Source organism: Lissotriton vulgaris, chromosome 3_1, assembly GCF_964263255.1.
Source record: "Lissotriton vulgaris chromosome 3_1, aLisVul1.2, whole genome shotgun sequence".
Taxonomy (NCBI): domain Eukaryota; kingdom Metazoa; phylum Chordata; class Amphibia; order Caudata; family Salamandridae; genus Lissotriton; species Lissotriton vulgaris.
This window is the reverse complement of record NC_141689.1, coordinates 1,510,298,582-1,510,323,971: the sequence shown is the minus strand read 5'-3', so window position 1 is coordinate 1,510,323,971 and position 25,390 is coordinate 1,510,298,582. Positions and strand designations below refer to the sequence as shown.

The window sequence follows — 25,390 nt, the reverse complement described above, 5'->3', positions numbered from 1 at the left end:
TCGGAGGGTGCCAGTGAATTGCCCTAGGTTTGTCCCCGCAACCCCGGAGTTCTGCCGCTAGGGTCAGGGTGGTTCCTTCCCATATTGCTATTGCCTCCTGGTTGTATTTGCGCGGGGGCCAGCCTGCCCACGTCTTTGCCCAGTTGTCTTCTGCGATGAGACTTACTGAGTCTTGTCTCAGTTATACTTCTACATGCACTTCCTTTTGCACCTCTTTTTTGTCTATTTCGAAAGACTCATTATAGCATCAATGTTTTACCGAGCATATTCCTCGTTTACTCATCCATATGTGGTGCACCTATTGGTTGTAAGTTGGTTTTTATTGGTCAGGGTTTTTCTTATTGTTCTTGCTTTCATGTTTTAAGTTCATTATCATACTCTGTAATTGCCTTTTTTTCTGTACAATGCTCCCACGTGAGGGCCAGCTCTGCGCTTTAGTAATACCGTATAAATAAAATATCATTGTTTTGGTTCTTCAGTATAGTTGTTACATCCACAGCTAAAAAGATATACAACAAATGTCCAATTCTCAGAATTCATTACATTGATATTAATTTATTAAAATAGTAGCCACTTCACTAAGGCTGCATACAAATGGATTCTCAAATTATATGAGAAGCATGTTCAAATTCTCATTTTCTAGAGGGCTCACGGTGTGGACCTGGTTAAGCAGAGCAGCCTTAGCCCATGGACAGGAGCACCATCCTGTTTCTAAGACCTGAAGAGCCCCACTGTTTCCTGAGGTGAGGCACAGTACACACTCACAGCAGAAGAGGATGTGAAACACAAATGGTATATCCACCCTTCTCCCCTAAGGTGCTTTGGAAAGAGCACACTCTTTCCCAAATTTTAAAAACTACACTGCTGGCTGGCTGTGGTATCCCCAAAAATACAGGACAGAAAAGCTTGGGAAAGGAAATCTGTGGAATGATTTAGGCTTAGTAGTTCTTGCTGCATCTGCACCAGGACCTGCAATGTTGAAACAATATCATTGTCTGTATGCAGGTTTTTAGGTCATGACCAGGCAGTGCTTGCACTGTCTCTTTGAGACATGCTGCATTCAGAATATGAGTTATACAAGGGGTGGGCCCTTAATCACACAGCTAGAATGGGCCAGTAATACCAAATAATCAAAAAACATCTAGGTGACTATTTATTAGGCTGCCAACTAGTTAAGCAGACTAAGACCAAACTAACAGATAAGATAGTCTACATCTTTTAATTATTAATTTCGCTCATTAATCATCATTTTATAAATTCACAAGACAGATATCAATACACTTCACAATGACATAACATCTAGACAAAGTTGAAAACAACAAAAAACGAATAACAGTCATTTGAAAAATGTTTCCAGTCAAGAACAATAAGTAACTCACAACAACAATTTCAGAAGAACAAACAAGGGTTACCAACCACCGAGGGTAAAGTCATTTCTAGCAACAGAGGATATACACTTTAAGGACATTTTTTTCTCAGTCATTATACATATTTCTATTGAAACTCTTCCCCTGATAGTAAATTATGCCAACACGTTTCGAATACCAATTTATTTTGACATCAACATTTATTGGAATGTTGATGCTCTGGGCTTCTACCAGCCATTAGAAGTCTGGAGCACTCAATGGAGCGCTCAGCATTCCAATGTTCTTATACATAGCGACCACTGCTATGGTTTCTTTCATGTAGATAGGAGGTAGGGGTGAATAGCGAATCTTGCCTATCAGCAGAGGAGTAAATTGATAATGGCTGCCTTTTGGATGTCCCTGCATCCATTCTAGCAGTGTTTTCTTTCTGATTTCTTTTCAATAGTATTAAAATTACTCTGGTCTAGAGAACCCTCCTACAACAGTTTCCTTGAGGAAGTAGTAGGAGGGTTCTGCAGGACGGTAGTGATTGATCAACATTAAGCCAATGACAATCAGGGAACCAAGGGTCAGTAAGGTCGATGGAAGAGTTGAAGGGGGAAAAATAGTAAAATAAGAATTAGAAATGATGTGTATAAGCAGCAAACATTTCAAATTAGAAGTGGAACCCAAGGGCCTAATTTAAAAAAAAGTCTGGTGGACAGAAACGTCAACAAATGTGGTGGAAATCCTGTCCACTGTATTACAAGTGCATTATTATTAATGACATATGTAAACAGTGGCCAGGACATCCACTTCGTTTGCGATCAAGAACTATGTCTGCCAGGACATCCACTTTGTTTGCGATCGAGAACTATGTCTGCCCAACTGTTAAAATGAAAAAAAGGCCCTTTGTTGTGAATTAAATAAAGAAAAGTACTTGGTATATTAAATGACAGAACATGCAGATTAGATAAGGCTGCATGTTCCACTTAAAGATGGCTGCTGTGGTTTGCCGTTACAGCCTGCACTTCTTATGAAATATCACCGCATATGTGAAAATCACGATCTTAAACCTGACATTACGCTGGACCCACACTCACCTTGGCCCCTATTATGACCATTACTTTCCCTTTTCTACAGAGAAACCCTATTTATATTTTTAAAGGAGTGTATTATTTGTTTTTGTTTTGCAGTGGGATTATGAAACCTGGACTCAATGCAATCCTGGGACCAACGGGCAGCGGCAAGTCTTCGTAAGTAAAATGTTTTGTTTGTGATCTCTAAGGTCAATAATGTCAAGATAAATTTAAATTTGTCTACTCCTGTGTGATGATGAAGTTATGAATGAGGATGTATGGGGATCTTTTGTTTTAAATATTTCAAACTCTCCATAAAAGAAATAATCGTCTTTACCTCATGAATCATCCAAAGTGAACGGTAACACAGTACTACAGAATAAGCATCGACAATACCAGTAGGTTTTTCTGTTGAAGAATGCATACACCCAGGGGCAAATAATATACAGGCACACGTGGAGAATGTAAACTGACCAGCACACCCTTCACCACACTATTTTGACAAAGTTCAATAAATATATACATAGCTGCAGAGGTCCATGCGCCTTACACAGAACCACCTCTCCTTCAGAAAACAACTAAAAACTTGGATATTCGATAAGTAAAGTACCCCCTCTCTCAAGCGCCTTGAGACCCTCTGGGTGAGTAGTGCGCTATACAAATTTTTAAACTTAAACTTAAACTTTAAACTATATGCTGCTTCAGTTCAGGTTATTTTCTTTGAATTATAGGACATGTCCTGTTTTCTAAAGACATAAACAAGACGACAAGTCTCAGAATTTAAATAAAATAATCTGGTCTGGAACAGCACATCACACATGGACCTGAGACACTTGACAGGGTTGTGTGTATCTATACAGGGAACAATAGACACATGCAGACTAAAGTACAGTCATAAATGTACACAGACTATCTGTGAAACATAGTCCATAGCAGCTGTGGCCCAGAATGAAGCCCATCAGTGGAACAGAGGATGACTTGCAGCAGAGGGCTCAGTGTGATGTACGTCAAGGGAGCACTACTACTACACCTTATGGGGAACACTTGGTGCTGTTCCTCCGGGACGCACAGTAAGCACTACATGCTGTGCATAAGGTGAGCATCAAATGATGTGCATGATGAGAGTATGGATTGGCATACAACACTGGAGCACAGGGATTTGTACATTATGGGTGTTGAGGGTGATATACAATGAGGGAGCATGTTGATGTGCAATATTGGAAATACATTGATGCCACTCTCCCACCCGCATGTGCACCACATTCAACTTGTAGTGTTTTATTTTTACCAACAAATTTTGCATGGTGGTTTTTAAGCATATACATAGAATCATAAATACAGCACAGAATGTAAAGCTCTCTTGGGTGAAAAGGCAGAAGTGGCTGAAGGTCCCACACACCGCAAAAAACAATAAGCAGATATGCACATGGACACACTGGTGAAATATAAAAGTCTGTTATCAGGGATAGTATGTCCAGTTCCCATTTCTGTGGCCCACTTATACAAGACAGCTGTTTCAAAATGTGGAAAGCTGTAAGGAAGTATGCAGCCTTCATATACTAATAATACGTTGTTCCTTTTTGTACAGCTTGGAAAAATCAAAAGATATTGCATGCCATGCAAATTAAATGAGTCTAGTATCTTATAAAGATTTAATTGAGAAAATTTGCAACATTGTTTTTCACTTTCAGACTCTACCACATTGTCTGAATAACCCTGCTTGTTTTTACATTGTCTTAAAAAAAGTGTCTCTCACAAATCTGTGTAATCAGACAAGCCTGGTTAGACAAGGGCACTGATGTTACTAATTAGTGGCACATGGTGGAAAATGTGTACTGTGAAGATATAATATGCTTTCTATCAATGCTAAACCAATTAAAACAGTACACGTTGTTGGTCGAATATGGTGGAGAAGTAAAACTCTGTCACTGAAGAGAGATATTGACAGGTTACCCTGTCAAGAAGCTAGCAATTTTACTTCTTATATTACATACTATGCCGTATTGCCTCAATTCTACTCCACTATGCAAGAGGCATTCGATAAATACGTACATCAAGTTGGAAGTATTATGTATTGACCTTTCTTAACTAATCCATATCAGCAAAGTTTCAAAATGCAATAGCAAACCATACACCCCAAGACGTTTATATGAGGCTGGAACTACTGAAACCCATAACAAGTCAAATAACGTCATGCGGCGTATGACACACAGCTCATCATCTCACTGCTTGTCTTTGACCATATCAACATAGACATTAATTGAGTCTATACATTTTAAAGAACTTAAAGATTCCCTGGGACTTTTCCACCTATGTAGCACATTAATCTTCCAGGTCGCAAAACTACATTTATATAGCTACAGTGGAGGTGTCTGATGTCAGTTTATGCACTCTGAACCCATACAGCCTTTCCAGTTACCCACATACATAAATTTATATATAAGAAACTTGAATGTAAATAATGTACATAGTTACAGCACAGAAACATTTGCATGGATCCTGCCATCCCGGATCTATGTTGTGCACCTTTCATACAACTTCGAAAAGTGGTCCAGATGGTTGTAGCTTGTAAAACCTCAGTCTGAAGCTAAGAATAAAAATTAATATAGATAAAGGACCCCAACTATGTCTTCCTTTAAGCTAGGAAAATCCTATTTTATGGTAAGCAACAATGTGCACGTTATGTGAGTTTGAAGCATCCTAATGTTGCCTGACATTATATAGGAACCTGATGAAATGTAAAATAGTGGTCATCAGACCAATGTGACAATCTTTAGGTCTCTTTTTGTCTTCGACAGACTTCAAAGAAGTCAGAAGTCATATTTTCTCTAGCAGATTGAGCCCCAACACTAAATATGTGAAGTCCTGCCAATTACATGAACTGTTTAGTAGTTCAATCAGTTAATCAGATGGAAGCAACTTGGGTGAAAGAATTCCAATTCCAAATGTACCAATGTAAGTACTTGGTGTGGGCAAATTTAATGGATCAATATATGCCTGTGCTCCCTCAGGCAGCTCAACTTGGGTTCAAGCTTCCATTGTAGAGAGGCTGAAAAATGCCAGGGCCATTGTAAAGCAGCATGACTGGATCTCGTGGGATTGACAGGGGGTTTATGTATAGAGAAACACCAGGTAGACAGTGTTAAGAAATGCTATATTAGGTTGTGTAATTATGCAATAATAAGGATCGATTTATGATGTACACTGGGCATCCTATGGTCGCACATAAACTTTGTTTATTGCCTAGTATAAAAACTCTATCCTAGAACTTCCTTAAAGGATCTAATCTGCGGAGTCTAAAGTGATATAAAAATACATTTACTGTTGTTTAAACTTAAAGAAAACTCCTTTCTCCTGTTTATATGTAAGTACTAGCTTTAGCGAATTTACAAACTTTCCCTATTTAAATATAAAACTCTTCTAGTTAAGGAAAAGACTACATACAAAGACCTCACAAATTGAATCCTCAAAAAAATATGTGAAAGAACTTTACCTGATAATGAACAAACTTACCAGACAGCCTGATTATAAAGGAGACTGGATTAGTCAGTCCTTTTGTGATACTAATTCAGCACCTTAGAAATAAAATATATCACATTTCTAAGCTATTTGATCACTCCAGTAACAAAAATCTGCCAATAGTCAGAATCAGGTTGGATGACCATTCTGATGGCAACTTGCCACTGGCCATTTTGGACACCTTCTCCCTAGCCACAATAGCGCAAACGGAGGATCTTGTACAGACCACCAAATCCGGCACACTGGATGATCAGTGCAATCCCTCAGTTCTTAAGCCCATCTCAAATGCCATAGCCTCTAAACTTACTGATATTTTTAATTCCATGTTTATCTTAAGTATCTTCACTGTTTCTTGGAAAAGGGCGTCCATTCTCCCGCTCTAAACAAAAACCTAATCTTGATCCGGAAGATCCGGCTAATTATCGGACCATTTCCAGACTCTCCTTTCCCTCCAAAATAATCAAAAAGATTATGTACACCCAGCTGAATCAGTTCATCAAAGAGAATAACTGTCTTGATCCCACTCAATTTGGATTCAGAACGGAGCACAGCACCGAAAAGGCACTCATTAAGGCCACTGATGAACTAAAGTTTATCCTGGATGAGGGCAGATCAGCAACACTGATCCTGTTAGATCTATAGGTAGCCTTTGACACAGTGGACCATTCCATCTTGATCCACCGTCTGGAAGCAATCGGCATAAACAAGCTAGCCTTTAAATTACTTACATTCTTCCTCTCTGATAAGGAAAATGCGGTCAACGTAGACACTTTCTTGTCTAAATCTTTTTCTGTGCCCTGTGGAGTTCCACATGGTTCATCACTTAGTTCTACTCTTTTTACTATTTACGTAGCTGAACTGGCCCCTCTTATTCGATCTTTTGGCTTCTTGCTCACCTCTTACGCGGACGACACACAAATCATGCATTCCACCTCTAATAATTCCAACAACACTAGCCATTAAATCCAGAATTGTATGAGTCAAATCAAAGTCAAAGTCAAAGTCAAAAACTTTATTCGGAGACATGTAAATCATGTCCATAAAAGTACATAACAATACATACACCACATATTAAACAAAAAATACACTTGGCAATCGCAATCTGCTAAAAATACAGTAAGATACATATATATGTCAGATGATAAAAAGAACGGTTCCAATAAATAAATTACTTTAAAATTGTAAATTTAAAAAATCATGCTTTTCCTAGAGCTGATAGCCCTGAGTATATAACTAGCCGTATAAAAACAGATGTCAAGGTGATGCAAATTAAAAAGTAACTTCATTGCCGCTTTAATAGTTCTTGCTCCATATTTAATAAATAAAGGTTTTAAAAAGAATTTTCGATATTCACTGTACAGGTTACATACAAGTAGAGAGTGCTCTGTGCTTTGTTCTGAAAGGTTGTCACACCGACATGGACCTATAGGGCGCATCTTGATCTCAGGGAATGCAACCAATAAGTGGGCCGTACCCATCCTCATCCTGGTGAGGACGAACCGATGTTGCCCTTTAGTCACCTGGGGGAGGTAGGGATGTAGGCCCACGAATTCATTCAATTGGTTATAACGTATACAGGTGGAAAGCTTGAGATCATCCATATCTCGTTTTTCTGCACAATGATCTAAAAAGATTGATTTCAGACTCTCTTTAGAGAAGTCCGAGGCAGAACAGTGATCTAGTGTAACGTTTAATCCAAACACCCTGGAAAAGGTTTCAATTGTGTACTTAATCCATGGGATTTTAAGAAAAAAGTCTAGACGTAGACAATCCTCAATAGTATGAGTCAAATCAATTCTTGGATGAGCTAGCATTGCCTTAAGCTAAATTCTGAGAAGACCAAGGTGAGCCTACTCGGAAATAATCCTAACGTCTGGTCAGCACCCTGTTGGCTGCCAAGAATGGGACTACTACCCGCCCCCACCAACAAAGCCAAGAGTCTTGAGGTCATCCTGGATGATAAACTAAATCTTGGTAAGCAAATCAATGCAGTTATTTCATCCTCTTACAACACCCTTAGAATCCTTAGGAAAATATTATACTTTCTCCCCATTAGTGCCAGGAAGACCGTAATTTCCAGCTTAATACTCTAAAAAATGGACTACTGTAATAGCTTATGCAACTACGTGTAGATCCAATATGTCAACAAACTTCAAGTTCTGCAGAACTCAGCCGCAAGATTACTACTAGGACTGCCCAGGCATCAATCTGTCTCTCTTGCCATAAAATATCTTCACTGGCTAAATGTAAAGAATAGGATTACATTCAAATCTCTTTGTCTTACCTATAAGGCCCTCCATGACTCTGAACCACTCTTTTTGAAGACAGCTTTTTCATGGTATAACCCCCACAAGAAATCTAAGATCATTGGGATCCTTCAAAATAAACATAGTTAGATATAAATGGGGAGGAAGCAGCTTCCTGACAGGAGCAACCAAACAAAGGAATCTCCTCCATTTCAATGCTCATTAGATCAGCCCCTCCCTTCTACAATTCAGGAACTCCCTAAAAACCTGGCTTTTTAATCAGTAGCTTTGTCTTTCTGAACTTGCTTTGCACTTTGGCTAGCGCCAAGAAACATCTGGTTATACGTTGTGCATTACAAGTTTTTTTAACATAACATAACATACATATCCATTATATTCTCTTGTGGATCACTTTAATATTCTTCATTGCAAGGCACACGCATGCCTGTTTTGCTCTTTCAAGTGTCATACCTGGTTAATAATGTCAAATTAGTAGCTTTGGATTTTGGTTTATCTCTAAACCTGTGGCAAACCTGTCTTATCACCAGTTTGAAAAGCAGCACAAGATCCTATTGCATACAAATATACCAAAACATCAAAGCCGCCTCTGAAGAAATTCTCTGACTTCCTACTCACCGTCGTGTATGCACCCTCACTCAAGACACCTACCCAAAGGCTCTCAGGACATCCCTAAGCCTCCAACTCATGAATAAACACAGACCAAATCCTGATGATCTTGCTACCTACCGTCCCATGACTCACCTAATGTTCATGAGCAAGATCATCAAAAATAGAAGACTTTGCTCAACTCTAATATCACATCAGTGTAATCTGCCTCAGCTCTCTCCAATACTCTAGACTGACACCTCACCAAAACCCTGAATAAATTTGACCTAATCAACTCCACCCTGATGAAACTCCAATGACCCCCTTCCTGGCCTGTAGCATCTTCAAAACGAGCAACTTCATACACAAAGCCACCAGGACTGGCACCCCCACATGTCCTGCTGATATGCTTAGCAGTTCGGGCTGGACTGTTCCCACGAGGCACAGGATCAAGGCTGATTTGCATATGGTGAAATGGGGTGGTGTGGTGATCAAAAAAACGATGGGTTTAGGCCTAGATCTCTGTACTGGGGTGAATGTATGATATTGTTCTGCATTCTGTCCATCAACTGTTGTTTTTGCATTTGTCAACCCGAGTGGGACGGGTATGCTCAAACGTGAGTGCCGTGCTCTCCACGCCACTGGAGTCAAGCTATCCTGGCTGAAGACGGCAGATAGCCAGAAACCGGTCCTAGGATGCTTGATTCCGGTCCAGGGAAGACATGGCTTAGCAGTTCGGGCTGGACTGTTCCATGAGGCACAGGGTCAAGGCTGATTTGCATATGGCCATGCCTGAACTGGGGTGGTGTGGTGAGCAAAAAAACTATAGATTTAGGCCCAGATCTCTGTACTGGGGTGAATGTATGATATTGTTCTGCATTCTGTCCATCAACTGTTGTTTTTGCGATATGCTTATCTCTGGCAGCCATGGAACATACAAAACAGGGACACCATCGGATTGGAGATGGACAGGTAGGTCTAGAGATCTCCTTCTATGCACTCAGCCAATGGAACAACATCTCTTTATTCATCAGAACCAAACTTGATCCATTTAGGAACGAGGTGAAGACACACCTCTTGAAAAAATACTACATCACAATACAGTAGAAGCCCACTTCTGCTCTCAGAACCCAGCTACACCTCCAATAATTATTTGACTGTGTCTTTGCCGATGATGCTGGACAGAGCTCAATTGCCTTTCGGTTTATACTATACATATACTACACACATAAACGCATGCATAGATGCATTCAAAACAAAGTCAATATATCATCCCAATCCTCCAAATTGGATGGAAGTCTTCACCCAAGAAAGGGCTTATTCACAGGACAAAGGCCATTTATTCAGTACAGTTTTTCAAAGATGTTGATTAAAAAGTCCTGAGATGTATAAGTTATTCTGAAATTTGATACATGCTATATTTGAGGGTCTGGTACGAATAGAAAGCTGAGGAAGAGCTATTAACAAGAAACCAGTGACCCAATATCAAACCAAACACACTGTTTCCAGTAAATACCTGTTGTGAACACTGTGACTAGTCCTGTTTAGACCCTTTTCTATTTGATTGTTTGCAGATTCTTTTATCTCTTTCTATTAGAAGGTGTGATGTTTTAGACATGCGCAGAATTGTTAGTAGTATGTCTGCCTCATATATAGCCTGACATATTTTTGCTGTTTTATGTGTAAATCGAAAAGACACATTTATCTCCATACTTGCTTTGCCTTATTGAGACATAGTGTCTTCAGTTTATAAACAGGAGATAACTAAGCATGGGCGAATTTTGCGAATCTCGCGTTCGCGAATTTTGCGGATTTGCGAACTCGCAATCCGCAAAATCCGCGAATTCCCGCGAATTTGCGGATTTTTTTTTTTTTTGTGTTCGCGCGTGTTTCTGCCAGTTCGTGAGGGTTTTTACAATTTCGCAATTTGCGAACTTACCTGTCGGGTCGCAAGTTTTGCGAACTTGTTGTTTCTACGTGTCCAGCCTGTTTGGGACACTCTTCTTCATCACTGCCACTCTCTGTCACCACTGCCACTCTCTGACTACTCATGCCACCCTCTGGCCCACCCATGCCACCCTCTGTTTCATCACCACACCCTCTGGTTGTCCAGTGTACATTATTTTCGGCAAAGCAAAGCACACCTTCCCTGCCTCAAGTGACCTGAATTAATTTGGGGCTGATTAATGTGTCACAGAATATTTTTTTAGCTGGCACCTGCTTCCTTAGTGCTTCCTGATTAGTGATCTTTTGCACTTGCTAAGTGCTTTCATTGTTGCAAAATTAGTTACAACACCTGCCCTGCCCCAACTGACAATAATGAATTAGGGGCTGATTAATGGATTTTAACTTCCAGCCTGGCTCCTGCTTGTCTCCCTTAGCTGTAATTCAGGACCTTTGTGGCATATGTGTAACTATTCTGAGGTTCAGAGCAGGGTCACATAATAGTTGCAACTGGCAACTGAACTCTGGAGGGGCCCCTCAGGAAGCACTACAGGAAATGGCTACTAATGATGAGCCTGAACTTTTGAACCTGGTAAGTAGTTTCAGTTTTGCTAAGATCGTATTTCTGCAATTTAGCACTTACTCGCGGGGTGCGAAGTTGTACTGGCAAGCCGCGAACTCACGCGAACAGTGCGAGCAAGCCATAAAATCCGCTGCTCGCGGATTTGCGGATTTTGCAGGAGATTCGCGGATCTCGCGGATTGCGAATTTACCGAAAATCCGCAAAATCCGCGAGCGAAACGGATTTTCCGCCCATGCTTAGAGATAACATCTGTGCCAGATAATATAAAACCCAGGCATTTGACCATAGTTTGGAGGAGTTTTGTGAAGGAACTATCAAGTCAGTGGGCGCGCTGGTTTGGAAAGACAACTAGCCTCAGTCGGGGGGCTGTTTGGGAGCAGGACAGAGAAGTGGCTTTTAGTCGGGCACTGCTTATTAAACCTGGGCATTGGCTGTGATAGAGAATAGCTAAACAGATATTTTTGTACCATGCACAGGGATGCTAGGCTTTCTATTTTAAGAAACTTGACTTATAGGCTTGCTATTTGCATCTTTTGCTACGTTTTAGCAAAGTGCTTAGAAGTAACAATAGTATTTAGGATGCTAGGAATAAACTAATTATTTTGAGAATGTCCTTACTGTTTTCGCTGGTCATAGAATTATTTTCTCATTCTGTGTATGGTTACCATTCATATTGTATGCACTAGATCTGTTTTTTAGAAATAAACATTTACAAATTGTATTCCCTGTTTCTTCATACTTTTTTGAGTGTGCTATTCATTTATGGAACAGGGGTTGGAGTTCAAGCCTGTCCCTGGACTCATCTAATGGGATTAATTTGGACCAGAAAGCACAACCTGCACTGCACTGCTCAGTGGGTTGTGTTTTGGCCGCAGCCAAGTGGTATTTCTAATTTGTATTTGTGCTTTTAACTTAGTCCTTAAACCAGGGGGTTAGAAATCCGACCGCTGAGGCTCTGGGGGGACAGACCTATTTACATGGGCAGAAAGAAGGAAAGGCCTGACTGTATTAGTAATGTCATTCTATTTAGGGGATGATCACCGTCAGTCGGTTCCCTACCCAGGACCAGCATGCTATCAATGACGGTTCCAAGTATGGAAAGGCACATTGCCCCCTGCTTGTCAAGCCATTTATTTTGTTGTTTTCTAAAAACTGTGCCAAGTAGGTGCATCACATATGAAGCATGCTTGTTAAAGCTTCAGTACCTTCTGTATTGCCCCCCTCCAGTGGCAGATCCTCTGAAGGCACAGAGATCCTTGCTTGCCTGGCAGGGAACTCTAACTATGGGAGGCGTTCCTCCATCAGGGTAGTGGAGGCCTTAACCTCTGCTGACCTAGTGAACTCTCGGAAGGCCACCAGCCAGGTTCTAAATTAACCCCCAATCTCTTTTTTTATATGCAGACACTCAAATCAATAAATGTTTTCTGTAGTAGCAATTAACAGTCTAATAAGAGGTACTCCATCTAGTCTAGACAAATCATGTTCCGGTTACCATTAGTGGAAAGCTTAAAAAATAAAACAATACTATTTTGCGGGCTTAAATATTTATATAATTAGCTTTCACCAAGACATCAGAATTAGACAGACGTCAATACACAGCTTTGTGCAGAGAACATTTTTCATACTATCCAGCAGAAGTGCTATGGATTTCCTGCCAATTTGTCATTGCAGTAGCAAAATCACAGTTTTGATGTGCCAGAAACATCTTAAATCCTTGGAGAACCTTGCAATGATTCCCATTCGAGATAATGGGACACTGGACGACCTTCTCATATTGCAGGCCAGTCCATGGGAGTGATTTCTCAAAACTTCAGTGCAAAGAGCACTAGTTTTGATTTTACCTTCTAACTTCCAGTATTCCAACCATAAATACTATAATTAGACAAAATGGCTTATCAACAGGCAACTTCACACAGTTCTACTGTGGTCCTCAAGGGGATTGAAGCACTGACAAATGCAGCTGTGCTCAAATCCAGGGCATGGGTATTAAAGGTGTCACCAGGCCCTGAAGCACTGTTTGTGACCCAAGTAAACTAATGACAGCAGGCCTGCTACTGCAGACTGCAGGAGCAGTGTAAAATACTCTAACTCGACTTTGCCCTCACCATGTGTGGCAAAGTCAATGCACTATTTTTAATATAAGCCAGTCACCCCTATAGAAAGCCTCTTGAAGTCAGAAGGAAGGGTGCATTAGATTAAAGGTCTGGACATGTAACTGCAAGCTTATCTGACATAGGATAACATGGGCTGCCACCAGGAAAAACCCAAGGTTGGCAGCTCCACTACGATACCCCCAAAATAGATCATGTTTGGTATCAAACAAGGTGCCTCATCACCCCTGACACAAACCTTGTGTGGAGGACGATTTGGCATGCACCCAGGTGGCTACCTAAGAGGTTGACAGATATGTTCTAATGCTCTTGTATAGTGTATAATCATAAAATTAGCATATAGGAACATGAATCAAATACTTCTGAAAAAATAAAAAATATTTTTGTGTGCTGCAGTGGTTTGAGCTTTGCCAGGTGCTTGAATACTCATTCATGAATAGCTGGACCACAATGGTGGACCAAACCCAAAGTGCACAACTGTATGTTCCTCAGGCTTCCAGGATAACCAATCTTTGTTACCGTTCTTTGGTCCTGAGCAGACACTTTTTCGAAAGGAGACTGATGTTTTTCAATGCTTCGAGCAGTTTAGTGAAAAGTGATGGTATCAACTTTGATGATTCAAGCACAAATGTTGCTCCACACCTGTAGAATCAAATTATAACAATATGTCAATATACTGAACTTCTTGCACAAATAATGGGCTCCATATCCCAATGCATTCCCGGTAAAACCCTACGTCGGGGGTAGCTATAAATGGAATAGGAAACATAAAAGCTCTAATTCGGACAGTTTGTAGGGAGTTGGAAAAGAAATAAAAAGCACTTGTATGTTTCTCCAAGTTTTTTGTTGTAATTGGGGTCTTCCATGCATTAAGAAATCTGTGAAAGGTAGTCATCTACCCAAGCGATTCAGTGGGTTAACCCTGGAAAACAGTAGATCGAAACTGAGTTCAAACTTTGTGACTAAACCCAATTCGAATGAAACACCCGTCACTTGGCGAGAAAAGTGAAAAGCAAAAACTAAAGAGAATACTATACCTATCCCATAAATTACAACCTTAGAGGTTGCCCATCCAGTTGCCATAACCTTTCCTGTGTTCTGGCTCCCAGCCTGCAGCTTATGCCGCCGCTTGCCAGGAGGGGTGAACTTTCCCATGAGTCAGAAACAAAGGCCTGGACTGGAAGGATGTCACACCTTGCTGCACAGTGACTTGCTGCACTGCCCAGTGCCAAAATCCCATACATATGCCCTATAATCTCTACTACGTAGAATTTTACTCCTGTTGATAACCTTTTCTGCAGAAACAAAACATTTGTGTGGAATATAATGAACACAAGACAACTCATCTGCGCACAAAGTTACTCTTGAATACAAATATGTGTATATACCTCTACACACCTATGGTGCATTAACAGCACATGTGTTTTGTAAACACTTAAACCAATTACCTGGACAAAAGAAGTACAACATTAGGTAGACAAATAATATGGTACTTACCCGCACTACATAAACTATAAAACACACTTGCACACTCACTGAATGATGGCATCAGTGATGTAATTTGAGATGTCTTCAGTGGTGTCATAAACAATATCATAGAACATGTCATGAGTGATGTCATATGTGACGGCATAAGCAGTGCATGGTGGAGGCACAAGTCATGGTGCTGCTAACTATAACTGGTGAATTTCTATGTTTTTTTTAGTTCTAAACGTTAAGGTTGCCATTGACAAATTTGCCAACTTGAAACATTACCTTAACCCTTGTTTTTTTTCAGTGAATATATATATATATATATATATATATAATCTCAGTCACAGGCCAGGCACTGTGTCCCATTTACCATGGGCAATCAACTCCAGCTGCACATGGCATTCCAACTTTGGGATTGTGGTTCCGTAAGGGATGACGGGGGGGAAAATGCTTCCTTGCTCAATCAGATCTCTTAGGCTGTAAGTGTGAGGAAAACACTTTTTTCCATCCCCTTTAACTTTTTTCTCATGCTTGGATCTATATTCTAGAGTGCAGCTGACTAGGGTTGTGATTTCCCAGATTTTGTGCAAATCTGTCCTTGTGGTCAAAAATCATAGACAAAAACACAAACACACACTCACCCACACCAAGTGGTTAGTAAAAACTTTGAACACTTCCTTCCACACCCGTTGTTCATTCATGTTTTTCATATAGTACAATCATTTAAAAAATATGTAATGGCAGTGTATATTGAAACTTTGCAAATGTTCTGTAATACAAACAGATGGGGGTGTTTGAGTCTCTTGGTAACTCCCAAGCTCAGACATGAGGTTTTATCACTGGAAGGTTTGCAAATAACTGAATCTGTGTTCATTGCATTGTAAATATCATACTGATTGCACATGCTAATAATCCTGCCTTCTGATTCCAGATTGCTGGATGTCTTAGCTGCGAGGAAAGATCCGCATGGGCTTTCAGGAGACGTACTGATCGATGGAGCCCCTCAACCCCCTAACTTTAAATGCATCTCAGGCTATGTTGTACAAGTAAGTCACTCTGTGAGCCTACATTAATGTTTTGCCCCATACTTAAGCAAGTCTGTTGAAGGTACTCCAAGATAGTTATTGACTAGAAGTGTTTGGGGAGGGGCTTACTCCAACCCAGTCAATAACTAACTGTTGGTATCCTCCCCCTTGGATAATATTGCTGTTGTCATTTAGACCCTTAAGATTTGGGGTGTAATTCACAAAATTGTTTGTTGTATGTTGGAGTTTGCATGGTTCTATTTAGGTGGAAGCACATACTTTTTTTTGTTTGGGTGATAAGAATCTGTAAGTTTTGCACTATTCAAATGCATTGCAGTTAAATGCCTGGTTTTGAGGGCTACAATAAGAAGTATATAGAAAGGGTGATCACAAACTATAATGAAAATATGAATAATTTAATACTGGTGTCTTACTGCTTTTAAGAATTGTAGTGAGTTCTAAGGGGATTTTTCCCTGTGAAAATTTCTCTCCCTTTTCTGGTATGTGATTACCCATCTTTGAGAGGAGAGAAAATGGTTTTCCCTCATGATTTCCCCATGGAAAGTATGGTTAGTGCTTCAGAAGGTAAAATGAGGACAACATTTCTATAAATGCACACACATCTTCATCATCCATGAAATAAGTCTTGCATGCTGCATAAAACTACCTCCAACAGCAGCAGGCGTCTGTCACTTGATTCCCCAGGGTTTTACTGCAGCCTCCAACAGTGTTTTGGTGAACAACAAGAACCCTAACTCTCTTATTCAAAAGAAATGTGAGGCACTCCTGAATGTAGTTGGTTTTTAACCCTTGAAGTTATACCCTTTCCTGTAGAGTAGGTTTTTCCAGTTTCTCCGATTGAGCTTCTGTTTAAAAAGTTCATTTCTGAACTTCCTTTTGTAAGAAGCTGCCTCTCCCTGTCTGTCTGTGAATTGTCTTCTGTGTCATTTTATATTAAGTTAAGCATAAGGAAATGACAAACCTATTTAAAAATATGCATTTATTGAGTATAAGAACTTTTCCTTCTTTTCTATGAGCAACTACGCCCAAAGGTAGTTAGTTAATTATAACATATTTTAAAGTAAGCAACACTGCACAGCAGACAAAGCACTGGGGCAGCTTTCTTAAGACACAATGAAAGCAGATATGCGCAGCACAGTTTTTACAGACTTTAAATTCTTTAAATATATAATACAAACACATGGAAAGGAATGGTGTTGGGGACTCGTGCATTTGTGGACTTTGAAGCAGCAGAAATGAGAACCTTGTTCATACACATACTCTGTTTTCTGCTCATAAAAAATGAATGATTGTAAAGCTGTCTTCTGCATTAGCACATTTCCCAGCACATGGGGCATTCTGTGAGCTAGGTTAGCACTCTAGCCCTCAATTTGAACTCCTTGATGTTTGCATTCAGCTGCCAGGGGAAAAACATTTAGCAATGGTGGTTGATAGTGTAATGAGGCTTGTCTCAAGTACTAGCTATGACTTTTTTGGGTGGATATCGACCACTAGAAGATAATCAAAATGCAGCATTTTGGTAGAGCACAGCTCTCTGGTTTACAGTTCTCTATGTACACGGTTGTTATTATGATAAGTCTAGTAATATAATGAAATGCTCTTTGTCCATGTCTACAGCATTCAGTTCATACAATCACTTCCGTTTGAGTATAGGACACTAGGAAGAACTTCATATGTCTTTTAGTACAATAGAATGGGTTCTTCAAAATGGTACAGCTAAGAGGACTAGGATTTCATGAAATTTCCTTATAGTTTACAGATAATTGGGATGTCTTTTAGTAAGAATGATTCCTTGTTATTCTACTGTACAATGTGTTTTATTTTCTATGTATTAGCGAAGAACAATGTTTTGGCCACCAAGGCACGCTCTGATACAAGCTTGCCCTTTTAGGCAATATGTTTAAATTGTTAAAATGATTCCTTCTGACCTTGTGTCTCTTCTGAGCCAAGGTCCCTTCAGATGCATTTCCAGTCACTAGAACCAGTAAGTAGGGATTACTTGACCCTCAGTTGTTTCTTAATTGTCCTTTAACTGTCAGTCAGTGATTACACAATAAAGAACGTTACAGCCGTGGGACAGCCCTCCTCCTCCCCTCCCACACTTCATGCAGCCTTTCATGTCATGCTCATAACATGTCCCTAGTGCCCTCCATATATCTAAGATGATCTCGCGAATTACTGTAAAATCAGGTTTGTTATTACTCTAGTTCTGTCTAAAGGCTCAAAGTGGAGCCCGTATACTTTGTTCTGAGGATTCCACATACTAATTTTGCTTGAGTGAGCAATCTTCCTGGCGTTTGTTATATTCTGTCTAATCAGGTTGGGTCTGCCCTTACTTTTTTCATCTGACTGTGGCCTTGTTTTGTTCTGTGTTTTCCTTTGGTAGATTAGTGCACAAATTTAGGTAAATGGGTTAAACTTCAACAGACTGATGCCCCATTTCCAAGGTTTTAAACAAAATGTGTTAGAGAAGAATATCTAAATCTCTACACCATCTAAATGCTGCAGGACATCGTTCATTTACCCTGTATTGATTTCTCTTTGGTACAAATACACACATGATGGAAAAAAGGAAACTTCATGAAAGCGGTACAAAAATAACATGTTTCCATTTTTTTTCCTTCCTAGGATGATGTAGTTATGGGGACCTTAACAGTGAGAGAAAATTTGCAGTTCTCCGCAGCACTCCGACTACCGAGATCCATTCGACAAAAAGAGAAAGATGAACGAATTGACCAGATCCTCAAAGAGCTTGGTTTGACCAAAGTGGCTGATTCCAAGGTAATGAAAGGTCTCATTAATTGTCTCACATTCTGAGTGTTATTAAGCACAAAGTAGGTCTCAGTGCTGTGAGTAGGTTTGGTCTCTCTATGTCAAGGAGAATATTATTAAATAAATGTAACAGTGGTTAAGTGCTAACTCAGATACCATAAACCTCAGTGGACATCGAAGTAAAGGTGATTTTAATTATTTAGATTATTTCTCAATTTAACTTCCAATGGAGTAGTAAGAATGCCTATGACACTAATGCAACAAGAAAATTATGCAACCCTACCTTTAGGTAGTATAACATTCAGATAGTAGGGGAGGTGGCAATGGGCCTTCTGCAGTGCTGAGCCCCATCATGAATGTACCTGCTGTACTCTCACTAGAGGTCTTGTCTCTGTTCCCATCAGCATTTATATTGAGACATTTTCCTGTTTTATATAATATAGTGCTATCCATTTCTACATGGATGCATATGACACCTGGGTTCGTCTCTGCATGGATGTGCAAATGATTGACACAGGATCTCAATTTTGGCAATGCCTATTGGAAATCCAGATTGGATGTTCAGCCCCTGGCTCAATCTATTAAGGGGGCGGCACGGCCCTCGGACTTATAACATTCTGGCATGCAAAATTTGTAGACTGCCCAGTCCAATCAGGATGTTAAGGAAAAAGCTGGGAGTTATGCTGGATTCTGATCTGCTTCTAGCACCCCTACTAACGGTAGTAGCATCCACCTACTTTTTCAAGCTTGAGCTGTTAAGAAAATCCTGCCCGGTATCACTTTTTTTTTGGCCATATTTTATCTGCCTCTCGATTTCTGGGATCCGCTCGAGTCCCCAGGAGTCCTAGAATATCCGCACAGCAGTGACGTCATCGGAGCGAGGCTTTGATCACAGTAGAGTCCCCGATAGTAATTAAATTGGGAATGTAAATTGCCCCATGGATCCAACCCAGGAAACAGAAGCGTTGAGAGTAATCCAGTGCAATAGTCATAGCACAGTGCTGTCATCCAGACTGAGAGAAGCGATAGAGGGCACAGAGCGAGTCAACCATGAAGAGGACTAGGAAAAGGGCACAGACCACTGACAGCCAAAGAAACAAGCACTGGCATAGCCAATAGGTCTCGCCTTTGGGATCTTATAAGTCTTTAGCCATGCACTACATTCATTTTGAGTTATATGGGTTGCTTTCACTCCCATTAGGAATAGGGACTTGCATATGGAGGGACTTTATATGTGGTCTGCTTTCTCGCTGAGACCGTATAATGGCATTTGTTGCACAGGTTGCTTACTTCGGAAGCCTTGCTGTAGGTATCTTTAGAAACACGTTTGGCAGCAACTATGAGAACAATGGAGCACTGCAGCACAAATAGCGCAACCGTGAATATTCCACAGAGAATACAAAACCAGGCAGGATCGAAAGCTTGTTTATTAATGTGTTGAGGGAGGGTGCTCATTGAAGAGACAGACTAACTGCGGGGTAGAAGCAGAGGCGCCTTGAGCTTTTGGGAATTTTCCCATCTAAAAAAGCAATTATTACAGCTCAGCGGTTTTCAGGCACCTGTCTGGTATGATAGGGGTCTGTGGCTGGTGTCAAGGCTCCCCCACCTGGGACTCCCCGGAGAACGGGTGCGCATCACAAGTGAAGCTCGGGTTACGCTAGCTGTAGACCATGCACACGTTTCAAGAGACACTGCCTGGGAGACTTTGTATAGAGTGATGGGAAGTGAATTGCTTTCAATCCTGGTGAAAAAGGCGGCAGAAGGGTGCCGTGATGATAAAAGAAAGGCTCTTGGCCGCCATGCTAAAAGAAGTGTGGCTGCAGTGCGCCTTTCTATTATTAAAACAACGCTCATGAAAGAAGAAAGCAGCGTGTGTGCACCTTTCAATTATTAACATTGCGCCTGTGAAAAAAAAGTGCGGCGGCCATGGGTCTTTTTATTATCAACACGGCACCCACTTCACGGCCTCTGCACTTCATGAAACATGAAGTGCCGGTGATATAAAGCTGATGCTGTGCTGATAAAAGAAATGCGTGTGGCCTGAAGTGGGGGGCACATTGTATCAAACGCCGGTGCAGCAGCAGAAAATAAATGGAGAGGGAAACGAACCAGGACAAACCCCCAGGTGGCAACCCACTTTGTTGTCGCTTTCCCTGTGCTGCCTGTCTTGAGCCTTCTCTGATGTTACCTAGGGTGATGTGCCGCTCCCCTAAGAAAAGGCAGAGGCGGTGGTGTTCCTTGAGGCTGCTCCTCGCAGTGGTGAGGAGGAATGTAAACTAAGCAGCCATGCACCCCAGCGCTGGTGAGTAAAGATGACGACGACCTGAAGCGCAGTGTCCCTGAAGCTGGACCCGTGCTGAGAAAAGAAAAGCAGAGCGGTGCCCAAAATCATATAAATAAGCAAAGTTTGTACAATTTAAACATGCTACACACGTTTCCTTCTTTTTATATATTTTTTTTAAAGTGCTTGCAAACACATTCTCACATTAGAATTATGCCATTAGGCTGCCACGAGCTGAAAACGAATAAAACAAGCACAGCCGCGCGTACCAGGTCGGCGGTGAAAGTGAAAGCGCTGACCTGTTTCCAATTAATGCGACGCGAGACGCGGCGCGAGAATTGGAAACAGATGGCACTGTTGCTCGCTCCCGAGCTCCCTAGGCCAGGGGTGAGAGAAGACGGGTCATGCACCGCCTTTGGCCAATTACGTGCTGTCTTTCTTAGAAAGATGCACGCAAAAGCCAATAGGTGTGAACAAAAATAAAAGCATACTCACGAGTGTGTGTTCAGACTTTAAAGCCCTTACTAAAAACCCCGCAGAGCAGCGCATGCGCGCTGGCTCAGGCAAGACCTAAAAAAACGGACATGGTAAGTACATAGCACAAGAATCAGCTTTTTTAAAACAGAAGCACAATAGAAAACTCAGTGGTGTCCCATTGTAAAAGGTAATTGTCCTAAGGAAGGCCTTGCTGTAACATCATTCTCCACATGAACGTGATCTAAACGTTTCAGCACGTTTCGCTTATTGAGGAGTGATACATCTCCATTGGATATTCACTTTCAACAAAAGCAATTATTCGTGTACTATGAACAATAGAATTTGTCATCCAGACTTACATTGACTGTGAAAAAGAAAAGTGTAGGTAAGTACAAAATCATTGTTTACTTTGTTGGATACGAAGGGTCTGATTCACAAAGGTAAACGTACACTGTGTAAGTTTACTACTTTTAGGCATTCACAAACTACGTGTGGAGTTTTACAGTTCTGCGCTCTCTATAACAAGTTGTGCTAAGTCCTCCTACCTGACTGTGAAGTTTCTGCACACAAGTATAGGGAGTGCAAAGTTGTGAAACTTTGTGAATGCCTAAAAGTAGTAAAATTACATAAAAGTGTAAGTTTACCTTTTTGAATCAGGCCGTCTCCTATGTTTTTTGACCTTTGAGTTAAGTATAACTCTTTTTATGCATGGCAAATGATATATGTGTTTGTATATATATATATATATGTGTGTGTATATATGTGTGTGTGTATATATATATATATATATATATATATATATATATATATATATATATATATACTACCTACTGGCGTCTCGCCAGTAGGTATATATAGTTAGGATTTTTTGTCTATGGGACTTTTGAAAATTCTATGTCTAATAACTTTGGCGTTTGTGGACGGAATCGTCTGAAATGTTCAGGAAAATGGCACATTTTGTTTCTGAGCAGCCCCTGAAAATTTGGGGGGGTTTCGTCAAGGGGGGGCCGAGAAAAAAGGGGGGTCCCAAAACGCGTTTTTCCCATGTTAATTTCCATAGGGCCTTTGGCCTCACTTTTAGCTCGAACGGCTGAATGGATTTGCACGAAACTTGGCAAAATTGTAGGGACTGTTAGCCCGATGTGCCTTTGCTAGGTCTCAATATATGTGCTCCAGTGGATTTTGAGAAATTAACGTTCAAAACAAGATATATATCTGTAACAGCGCTCCGGGCTGCGCTCCGGTCCGCTTACTTTTCGCGAAACGGAACTTTGCGATGCGAAGCTGATTGGCTCCCCGGTGTCTGTCAACATTCTAAACAGTCCGGAGCGGCCGCCATCTTATCTCTCGGTAGGATCGAGAGAGAAGAAGAGGTGAAAAACGAAGGGGGAATTTAATGAAAGGGGGCAAGGTATACCCCTCTTGACCCCCTAGGAATGTTGTTGGGGTTATTAAAGGGTCCCGTGGGGAAAATAAAAAAAAAATTATTTTTCACGGTAGAAGCGCTTCCCGGGCCGCGAACTGGGCCGCAAACTGGTAGCGAAACGGGAATTCGCCATTTTGTGCTTCGTTTTAATTAAATTACTAGGTATAAGGGGGTGCGGGAGACGTATCCTAATCCCTTATGTTTTCTGAGGGTGGCTGAGGAGGCTCATATATGTTGATACATGTCTTCCAGCGGCTGTGCGTGAGCTTTTTTTTTTTTTTGCTGCGTGACGTCTGTTAACGTTCGATTCGATGGAAATCAGGAAGTGTTGACCGCCAATTTGTCAGTGCGATAAAATATTTTGTTATAAATGAATCCTTATTGATAAACATTGTCTGCGCCATCTTGCCTTTTTTCCAATGCCACAATTTTGTCGTGCACGGCAGCCATTTTAGATGCCAGGCCGGTCCCAGGCTATCACCTAGCCCTGCGGATGTAGTTTATGGCCCCAGCTGTAGAGAATCCAGACATGCCAACCCTCCCGATTCAGGCGTGAGACTACTGATTTCAGTGCTAGTCTCCCGCCTCCCGATTTCTGCAAGCAAAAATCCGGGGGCATATTACCAACACTTGCCGCACTGGTGTGGCCATCCTACAATGCTGCGCCGAAAGTCGGCGTGGGGTGCCCCGTTGGTTTATGAGGTGATGTCAGTAGTGGACCGATGTGTGAATAGGTCGGAACCAGCACAAGGCGCCCTGCACTGTTGAGCCTTTTTCAATGCCTGTTTTTTGTTGTTTCCCCTCCATCAAAAACAAAAAAAATATATAAAACTGTGCAAAAATACAAAAAAATCAAAAAATGTTTAGAAAAGCAGTGCTTGTAAGACTGTCTGAAGCTTATTTGCACCTGCTGCAGCTTCACTATTGCCCTGGTGTGGCCAAGGATCGCCCATGACATAGGCGGCCGGCTCCCGAGGTCCGGCGGAACTTTTTTCCTTTTCCTTTCTGCATCTTGTCCCACAATCCGTTTCACCTGAAGACACGACCAGGTCCCTGAATGTGTGCAGGGGGACGCTATTGATTGAATGAAAATGGCGGCTTGACACAAAGCTTACTCAAGCGTTGCTGTTGATGCTATACAGACAAAAATTGGTTTTCAGTTTGTACATTCTTCAGGATTTTTTTTTCCATCCAAGGCTGATTGAGAGTTTGTAGAAAAATGGCTTCAGATTTTCCACATATTACTCTTCAACATTCTTCCTAAATGTAACAATGTGAGACTCACTAGGAGAACGGCTGTTTATCTTTCCTTTCAAAATGCTGCCAACAATATTTTCTGAATGGAAGACACCATCTTGTAGCATAAAGGGCCGAAAGGGGTTCTGGTCTGGCCGATGGTTGGTGGAGACATTTTGACTATATCTTGGACCTGCCCGGCCTCGCCCAAAATGGCGCTGGTATAAATGGGACTCGTAACTCCTTGTTGTGTACTGGTTGAACAACCTTGATATCACAAGATATGAATGCAGTTTTGATGCTCATGGCGGGCGGGGACGAGAATTGATTGAATATTTCGACATCCCTATTGATATTAAGTTCTGATGTGTTATTGATTACTGTACTATTGAAAGTTCGAATTAACGTCACCCATGGTACTTGCACGCAAATGTATATCTAGATAACTTTTTTGTAAGTGGCCCTGTCGTATTTTAATTACAAAATGTACGTCCACCGATTCCGCAACTATTAGATACCTTAGTTCTTGCAACCTAATGGCTCGCTCGTTACGTTCCTCTATAATGTAAATGTCTCCTCATCATATACGATTTGTTATAGGCCCGTATTTGTATACTGACATTTTCACAATAAAGGTTTTTAAAACAAAACATGGTAGTAGTATTTACATTGGTAAAGTTTTTACTTTTAGTCACTGTTTTCGAATCAGTAAAAGGCAAGTGAAATAAAGCAGTCCAATTACATGACGGATAAAAGGTATAATATGTAGGAACGCAGTAAAGATAAATGGTCAAGGGCAGTTGTGTTTTCCACTCCTGCAACATAAAGTGATCGATAAGAATCTGATAATCAGGCGTATCGGCGACTAAGACAGCAGGCCGAGTCTCTTTTACTCAACGGCTCCGTCATGGAACGAAGAAACGCCCTTTTTCTCGAAAAAGGAATATATTTTACTTGCAGGACAGTTGTAAATTTTCCGGGAAAGTACATTAGCCTGGAATATTATAACATATATGTTTTAAAAAAAAAAGTTCGAAATCAATAAAAAGCGTATTTTTTAGGTCATATGACCAAGCTTTTCATTATTAAAATAACAAAAGTAAAATGAACCAATAAAAAGTTTTATTAACAAGTCACATGACCTGTTATGCTTACGTTACGCGCTGCACGCCGCGCCCCGGATCACTTCCGGGTGCGCTAACGCGGCGTGTCATATAACGCATTACGCGACAACGTAGGTCAAGA

General features: G+C 40.9%; 1 protein-coding gene across 2 annotated transcripts in view; it reads left to right on the top strand.

Annotated features, from left to right (window-relative positions):
- The window catches only part of LOC147728085 (broad substrate specificity ATP-binding cassette transporter ABCG2-like), a 514,375-nt gene that overhangs the window by 192,102 nt on the left and 296,883 nt on the right, over positions 1–25,390 (top strand). For both annotated transcript variants that reach the window (XM_086961970.1, XM_086961971.1), the window contains exons 3-5: positions 2,543–2,602; positions 15,839–15,953; positions 18,582–18,734. In XM_086961970.1, coding sequence (XP_086818096.1) covers positions 2,543–2,602; positions 15,839–15,953; positions 18,582–18,734 — 328 coding nt within the window. The remainder of the gene's footprint in view (positions 1–2,542; positions 2,603–15,838; positions 15,954–18,581; positions 18,735–25,390) is intronic.